Genomic DNA, 9189 nt, shown 5'->3' with positions numbered 1-9189 from the left:
CGCCGGTCCAGTTTACTGACATTTCTTTTAACCACGTTATTTTAAATAAGGCTTTTTCACTAACTAATGCGGGACGATTCAAGCGGCGGAGGAAGTTTCAGAGTCTCATTTTGTGATTTTAAACTCCAGCAGGCTCCCATAAAACGCGTTGAACAATCAATGGATGGTGATTGGACTGTGAAACTTCCACCGTCATGCTTGGGACCGTCCGAGTTGTTCTAAATGTGACAGACCCACATTCTATTGAAGCTACATGAACTAACAGAGGGGCGCTTTTACTAAAGTAGTGACACTGTGAATCAGTACAGCAGATTATGGGTTTGGGTGCCTAAAACAAAGAGAGATTTGACCATAACCATTGTTGCCTTTTGTGCTTTCAGTGTATTTATTTCTTTGTGTATTTATTGTATTTCTTTCTTTTCTTTCTTATCTTTATCTGTATTATATTTTGAAATACTTTCATTTTTCTGGGTGATTTTGTGTGATTTGAAATATATTTTGTATTTGTATGTATTTTATGCACCAATTGCACCAGGAACATTCCTCGAAGGTTGTTAAAAACCTACTTGGCAATAAACATAATTCTGATTCTGATTCTGACAATAAATCAATATAACAAACAATATTTCAGCCATAATATATAAAAGGCTGTAAGGTTTCACCCTGTAGTACAAAGTAATTGTTGTCAGATTAGCACGTCCAGTAGATAAGTGCCAAATTGCAACTTTGTGTATTAATTCTTGTTTGATATTATCAGCTGTCATTACTAAACAAGAAAATGTAGCTTACCATTATGTTTTAATTTTGGTAACCATGGATCATTATCATTTATGTCGGATGATGGAGAAGTTTTGTAGAAAATCTGAATCTGGGAGTAAACTACAGCTGTTTAAGACACGAAGTAGAGTAAAAAGTTAGAGCTTAATGCTATTTTCCCTCTGAAATCGTTATAAGACATTTAGGTAGAAGGAGATAAATGATTACCTAAAAATTTCCAGTACGATTACTCAAACTATTTTTCACCATTGGGATTTAATAAGGAAGAATCACTAGTTACACAATATGGTATCTGTGCACAGAACAGATATGCGTTGAAACATAACCACAACCTTCAAAGCCTAGTTGGAGCCTATAAAACTGCGCTGCCTACGGCCCGAAGAACGGGGACAAATACTCCCCAAAGGAAAACCATATTAGGCAAAATGAAGGAATAACACATCAGGACCAGGCAGTATCAAAGGGATGAAAGCAATCTCTCTCTCCCCCCATAATTACCTGTACTGATTCACCAGTGTCACTACTTTAGTAAACAGCGCCCTCTGTTGTTCATGTAGCTTCAATAAAATGTGGGTCTGTCACTTTAAGAAAAAACCTCGGACGGTCCCAAAGCATGACGGGTGGAAGTTTCACAGCCAATCACATCATTGTTGTCAACGCGTTGTTATGGAGCTGCTGGAGTTTAAATCACAAAATAATCTGAAACTCTCGCCGCTTGAATCGTCCCCATTAGTTAGATAAAACCTTATTTTAACGTGGTTTAAAAGAAAATGTCAGTAACTGACCGGCTGGACGTTTTACGGGAGCGTAACAAAGATTTACTGAACCAGCTGAAGCAGCGGAGAGAGACACTGGAGCGGCTGAGCGGCTGCAGTCAGGGCCGCAAGAGGGAGAGAGAGGCCGAGGAAGAGGAGAGCCTGACCGAGGGAGACCGCGGTCCTGCCAGGGCAGCCGTCTCCAGACCTACCGTGAGATTTTGGGGTAATGAAACTGTGTGTTTACATGAGCAACGAGACAAGATGTCCTCATTTTATTATGTATTAACTTATATCTGCCATTAGCTAACCAGTAGGTAGAAGCTGTTGTGTCATGTGCCAGACACATTAAACACAAAGCTTGGTTATATTCAGTCAATGCTTTGTCTAACGCTTAGGCTCATAACAAAGTTTAACTTCGACTAAATGCACTACACAACAGGTAGGGCTGCACAGTTAATCGAAATATTATCGAAATCGCAATATGGCCCGGTGCAATATCCAGTTTAATGAAGGTACAATGTGTGCCAGCAGCATTATAATGTCCTGGCATACAAATCTTGTTCTAAAACATCCCACCAGATGTCATATCGTCGTCATTTTAGTCGTTTTTTCTGTCAAAATAATCGCAATATGACTTTGGTACCATATCGTGCAGCCCTAAAACAAGCAGATACATGTAATTAATTGTAAAGTTCTTTGTTAACAGTTAACTTAAGGTCCAATAACTAGCAGCTTCTTCTCCAGCTGTCAACTGTATGTCAGTGGATGGAGTATAAGCTACTGTTGTACTGACAGAGATAGCTCAGATGAAGTGACACTTATCACATATTTGATGTATGCTGTAGAAACCCCCCAGAAAAAGCTAGTAAAAGCAATTTGGGTTTTTTTTTTAATGGTATTTTTGTGCTCTGATCTTTTCACGTTGCAATCATTACTCGATGGAGAAATCTTTCTGTCCATGTCTCCCATCAGACACATGTGAGGGACAAACGGGCATCCAGCACAGAGGAGGGACTGCTGAACATACCACACCATCACACCTTTTCAAAGACAACAACCGACATGCAGGAGTCCACATCAGGATGCAGGGTACGAGGCCAGCCAGCTCCAAGTCCTGTCTAGTAAATCACAGCAAAAAACAGGTAAGAAAAGGAACTGAGGACGGTCTACTCAAGTTTGTCTGTTTTAAAAAAATTTGCTGTACAATGCTGAGCAGCACTGCCTTAATCTTGTTCCCTAAACCTCAAGTTATTGCATTATGTAAGTTGTCCAAATTGGTTGACTTAAAGGAATAAGTAATCTCTTCAGTCTCTTACAGTATGCTCAGAGCATGGTACACGAAACAAAGGTTAATTCATAACACCAAGAGATATCGTTCACCTTTTTCATGCCTTAAATGTTTTGTTGATAACATCTCTTAATGTTTAAACAGGAATAACGATCTCTCTCTGAGGCACCATTGTGTCCCAGCACAACCTTTTAGTCCCGTACACAACATGAACACTTACACTATATGGGAAAAAAGTTTTCAGCCATACAAACAGGGACTGTAATGAGTTGGTCCCCCTTTTGCAGCTAGAACAGCTTCCACTCTTCTTGGAAGGCTGAGACAGAGTGTTTCTGTGGGAATTTGTTCCCATTCATTCTGTAGAGCATTTATGAGTTCAGGCACTGATGTTGGATGAGAAGGCCTGGCTCGCAATCTCCGTTCCAGTTCATCCCAAAGGTGCTCGATGGGGTTGAGGTCAGGGCTCTGTGCGGGCCAGTCAAGTTCTTCCACACCAAACTCATCAAACCATGTATTTATAGACCTTGCTTTGTGCGCTGGGGCACAATGTTGGAACAGAAAAGGCCTTCCCCAAACTGTTACCACAAAGTTGAAAGCATAGCATTGTCCAAAATGTCTTGGTATGCTGAAGCAGTAACATAGCCCTTCACTGGAGATAAGGGGCTTAGCCCAAACCCTGACACACAGCCCTGTACCATTATCCCTCCTCCACCAACACTTTCACCACGTTGAGCACAATGCAGTCAGGCAGGTAACGTTCTCCCGGCATCAGCCAAACCCAGACTCCACCATCTGACTGCCAAACAGAGAAGCGTGATTCGTCACCCCACAGGTGACTTTTACGCACCATGCGCCTCAGCAGTCGCTGACCCCACTCTGTGATTTTACGTGGCTTTCACGAACAGTCTTATTGCAGAGGTGGCATCCTATCACAGTACCACGCTTGAAGTCACTGAGCTCTTCAGAACGACCCATTTTGCATCACAAATGTTTGCAAATGGAGACTGCATGGCTAGGTGCTTGCTTTATACGCACTGTGGCACACGGGGTCTGATTGAAACACCTGAATTCAATCAATTAACAGGTGTGGCCAAATGCTCTTATCCATATAGTGTATATTATATTTATGATACGCTAGGGTTCATTTGGGTAAAGGTTACATGATACGAGAGTCAGAATAGAATAAGAATTTAGACATAATTACACTGTACATATGCAATGAAGATATTCAAACAGCTGTTTATGTGATAGGCATCATTTCCCTCACACTGACCACTAACACTCTGCACCACTTGTTTGTTTTTGTAGAGGGAGGCACATAGTCGGGTCACATTTGAGTCAGATGAATTCAGTGAGACACCTGCCTCAGACAGGCACCACTTGCAGCCTTTACTTGGGTATGACTGGATAGCAGGTACGACACATTGGTCTCTCTGTTTGCCTATTTCTATCTTATATTCATAATCATCTAATGGAGCTCTAATCAGCGTCGTTTGTGCCCTCTAAGGAGTCTTGGATGCTGAGGACTCCTTGATTGAGCGCTCTGACGAGTTCTTCAACGACCTGCGCACGTTTCGTTCGCTCAATAAAGACGAGTGTGTCCACGGCACACAGGCGGGGTGAGCGCTTCACACTTGATTGCCCTTGCGACTGATTATGTGTGTCAGTTTTTGCTGTGATTGATGATGGCTTCATTAAACTACTATTCATTGGCTCTCATCATAGATTTTCTGAGGAGAACCCTTCAGTCCTGTCACTGCTAACAGACAAGGACAGTCTGGAGGCTAACACAGATACTCATCAATGTAAGGAAGGATTATTTATGTGGATTGGCTGCTCTCATTTTTCTTGTCCAAAATCGCTGAAGTAATTCTCATCCCCGCTTGCTCGCCTTTTGTTCAGGTACATTCTCTTACAGGATTAACAGCAGACTGTTCCCCGTCCCACTTCACTTTCAAGAGTGCTGCCCGGTGTGCAAAAAGCATAAATCCACCCACTCTCACACTGTGGCTGACCCAGCTCTCATCAGGTAATGATGATGTGCACTTTGATTGCCTTTTACGACCACTTATGAACAACAGAGCACTTGATTGGCACTGGCCGACAGACATTTTTAATTGGGTATGCTCCCTGCTTGATGAACCCAGAAGACGATGGAGCCCTTGGGTGCAGCTGACATCTTTTACACTGTGCTATTTTATTACAGTCCTGTTCCTGGCTTTACTTGTATGTCTATGAATGTCGCTGTCAAATAACAGTACCTACAGTATCACTGTGTGTTCCTTTAAACACATTATAGCAGATTAAAAGGCATGTGAACCAAGAGAGTTGGTTTTCCAGGAGTCACCACTAGAACGAGAAAAAGTTTCTACTAGTAATAACAGTTCAGTAAAAGTCCCATGTATTTACTAGAGATACTCCATTTTTGAGAATGACTAATGCGTTATTATCAGTCCTCTCACACTCACTCCAAAAGCATGAGTGATTAAGAATTCCTGCTGAAAGTGATTAGTTAGGGCTTTAAAGCAGATGAAAAGACTTTCATTAAATTTTCTTTTCATGTTTAAGACATAACCCTTACACTCAGTATTTATTGTCAAGCTTAAAGGCCTAGTGTGTAACATTCAGGAGGATGTATTGGCAGAAATGAGATATGATATTGATACTGTAGATGTGTTTTAATATATATCGCCTCAAAATAATAATCGTTGTGTTTTTGGTACTTTAGAATGAGTAATTTATATCTACAGAGGGAGCGGGTCCTCTTCTATGGAGTCTGCCATGTTGAACCGCCTTTTCTACAGTAGCCCAGAACGGACAAACCAAACACTGGCTCTAGATAGGGCCTTTTCATGTTTTTTGTGACTTTCATGGCCAACGAAGAGATGAAAGGCTCCACGGTACTCGGTTGTAATCTGCAATTTCACCACTAGATGCCACTGAAGCCTACACACCGGTCCTTTAAATTACATTCACATCATCATGTTTTACCACTGTAGCAACATGTATGTTGTCTCATGAATTTCCTTTTTGTTTTGTTTTTATTTGTAAGGGTCAGCATCCCTCGCTCCGCCCTCTTGCCACCTTACAAATACAAAGCTCATCGCCGATGCAGTTTTGACCCCTCTGATAGTTTGGGATTACCTTCGGTGAGTAAGCGTTTGATTTAGGGAGACAATTTGTGACCACTAAGCTGTGATATTTCCCCCCTATTGTGATCTGTACATATTGTGCTAATGTCTGTATGTTTAAAGTAATTATTTTTATTTGTTATTCATGGTCTTGTCCAGCACTGTCTCTCAGGATGGTCAAATAAAGGTCAGAGCACGCTGCCGCCACCCAGCAGCCTCGATCTGCGGAGCAGTCTGGATACAAAGAACTCCAGCGGGTCACAGAACGAGGACCTGGAGGTGAGACACTGCAGGCTTTCCACTGTGTCTTAACAAAAAACAGACAAACCAACATTTTGACTTATCATAACAGGAAAAACACGGGTGGAACGAGCAAGCATTGACCATGAACCAGCTTGCACAATAACAAAACCCTGGAACTGGCTTATCTAAATGGAATGCAGCCGTCATTAATGTTATTATGTTAACAATACAGCTATGACACAAAACACTGTGTAGTAATCTAAAAACAAATGATTGTAGTGTACGGTGGCAAAGAGAAAGATCGATGTTGAATCCTGTGAGGACATACTGCACATGGCACAATTACATTATTTTTCAGGATCTCTCTGCGCCCAAAGTGTCCGGGAACCAGATCTCTGACCAGCTCTCAGATGTGTCCCGCTTGGCTCGTCACAACTTCGAGCACTTCTCTCCCAAAAGAAAACTACCCTTTGCACTGGTTTAGTAGTTCCTGTGAGATGTCTGAAACCCCCAAACACAATTTCCTTTTTTAATGCTCATGTTTCAAGTATCTGTATTGTATTTTTAGTAAATGTGTTCTTTCACTATTATGATATTATGATCTAAATAGAGAATGCATTATCTTGAAATAGATGAATGAGATAATTGTTTTCAAGAATGTAATAAGTTGATATGAAACATGTTATATTGTTTTCTGTCTATCATTTAAACATAATGTGATTAAAAACATGCTAGCTTAATGAAATGGGAATCATTTACTGACAGAGCAGCATATTCCACGTTTGCAGGAGTTGCATTTTATGTTCTTCATTTCTTATCTAAATTAAACACTTCATGTGACTGTCTTGTGGCCTTGTGGACATGAAGCAAGAGATCATGACGTTACGCCACAGTGGAAAGGGAAGATCTCTAACACATGCAGACTGTTTTAGGATCCCATAGCAAAAGTTACATTTGAGTTTGCCTCGACAATTTCGCAACACGAAGGAAGTTTTGAATAATGTGTTGCTCGGGCACCAGTTTGTTTCCCTTTCCAGTTGTTTGCTTTGGCTCCCAGGTTTACACATACTTCTGTTTTTGACTTCCTTTGACACTTCCTTACTATGAGGCTGAACACGCTGTAAAAAGGCTGAGGCCACTGTACATTAGAAAGGTTCACAGGAAACCACAACCACCTATATTTAATGTCAAATACTGTAGCAGTCCCACCTATGACACAAAGTTAGAGTGTACTATGTAAATGTAAATGTACCAGGGCTTTTTAAATGAAATCAACAAAAATTACCAATCAAATGAAGTTAGTTGTGATTCAAGTTCAACAGGAATACATCTATGTGTTGTTGTTTTTTTGAGTTCTTTTTGTTTGTTGAAGCTGCAATACTTTGATGTTTTGTACCTTCTCGTTCAAAGCAAAGCGTTTAACTGGCAAGCAGACCGTTGATCTTTATCTTAGAACTGGGAAGCCATGACACAAGAGTAAGAGTGAAGCTTTGTGTAAGATGAGGCTTTGAGATAGCTCATTTGATTTTTCACCACAAACTGTTGTTAAGTGGAAAAAATGCTTTGGAAGCACATTCTATCATCATATCTTCCTTTTCTTCTTCAGTCCTCTACGTGTTTTCAATCGCTGCTCATTTTCATTGGACAACTTGCAATGAAAAGTTGACCTACAACATCCTACCGAGAGGGCTTTGTCAGTAAACTAATCCAACACTCAGCACCCTGAAGTCAGTGATGTTTTTTTTTTCAGACAGACCATTTTTTGAGGTATTTATCGAAGGGAAATAAACCATTTCAAATGGGTGATTTACTTCACTGTCTTCTGATAAAGACTGTGACCTCCTTCCAATCACAAAGGCCAGTTTAATGTAGTGTTCCAACTTCAGGAAGACACAGGTTTCTATTTTACACAGTATGGAAAAAACAGGATTTGAAACTTGCTTGACACCAAAAAGACATCAGTGCAAACATCAGGCCTGCATTTCAGATGTACGTTGTAATTGTTTGGTAATTGCAGTCGAAAAACAGACTGATTATGAAAAGCTGCACTACATTACCACGCAATAAGAATGAAAGGAAGTAACTTAAGCAAAAATTCAACCAGACAGCATATTCATACCTGCCTGAAGCGGGTTTCAAGTCTGTCGTTTTCAAATCTTTGTTCTGCTTTCGGAACTAACTCAGCAATAAAGTACAGTATCCAAGATCAGTGCAGTTGGCCAAACGTGGGGAAAATGCAGCTTTGGTGCTTTAAACATTAAATTAAAATTGCCTTAGAATTACATGATAAGTGATTTTTGAGAAAACAAAACAATACCACAATGGGTGACGGAGCTGTTTCTGCTGTACCAGAGATATGCTGAGGATGTGGGAGGGGAAACTTTATGGTGAAATGTCAAACTTCTCACACAGGAACAAACTAAACACAGTGGCATTCATCTGGGCAAGACATCGGTGTCTACAGTACTGCTACTAGTCAGTAGTATACTGTAGGTAGAATACAATTGTGGTACAGAAATGTACATGTAAAACATCTGAATCACTGGTAAATTTTTGGGTAAATAACACAAAAAGGGGAATTGACCTGAGGGAAGGTTCCGACTATGTCTAGTCGTAAAGATTTTCTTAAGATGTGCTTGTTGGGAAATGATTCTGGCTGGATTTTGGTATTTAGTGAAATGCCGTATGACAAATTATTTTATAATAAAGTAAACCTTTTTTTTGCCTTTGTTTGACTTTATTCCTGTGTCACAGAGAGCTTAACTTGGGTCTCTGGTTCACAAAAGTGGACAACAATACCTTTATTATCTAATATAATGTATTATTATAAGTTGCATCATTATGACAATATCCTGCAGGACAGAACCCAACAGTTCTTTTTGACAAAAACACAGTAAGCCCTATTAACATCCTGTTTCAAACTCTGCGATAACTTAAACAATTGCTTGCCTGTACATAAACAAGAAGAGAAAATCTAAGCGTCCACTTCTGG

The 9189-nt window shown here is 40.4% G+C and overlaps 1 protein-coding gene across 1 annotated transcript; it reads left to right on the top strand.

Moving 5' to 3' along the window:
- Positions 1–1433: 1433 nt before the first annotated feature.
- On the top strand, positions 1434–8830 carry miip (migration and invasion inhibitory protein). Its single transcript, XM_035661163.1, has 9 exons — positions 1434–1758; positions 2508–2677; positions 4132–4237; positions 4331–4442; positions 4549–4628; positions 4726–4852; positions 5876–5972; positions 6114–6233; positions 6556–8830. The coding sequence occupies exons 1-9, from the start codon at positions 1548–1550 to the stop codon at positions 6679–6681; spliced, it is 1149 nt and encodes a 382-aa protein (XP_035517056.1). The 5' UTR covers positions 1434–1547; the 3' UTR covers positions 6682–8830.
- Positions 8831–9189: the final 359 nt, after the last annotated feature.

Source organism: Morone saxatilis, unplaced genomic scaffold (assembly GCF_004916995.1).
Source record: "Morone saxatilis isolate NCDOM2014 unplaced genomic scaffold, NCSU_SB_2.0 Contig18, whole genome shotgun sequence".
Classification (NCBI taxonomy): domain Eukaryota; kingdom Metazoa; phylum Chordata; class Actinopteri; family Moronidae; genus Morone; species Morone saxatilis.
The sequence above is the reverse complement of the archived record's forward strand: the minus strand, read 5'-3'. Positions and strand labels throughout refer to the sequence as shown.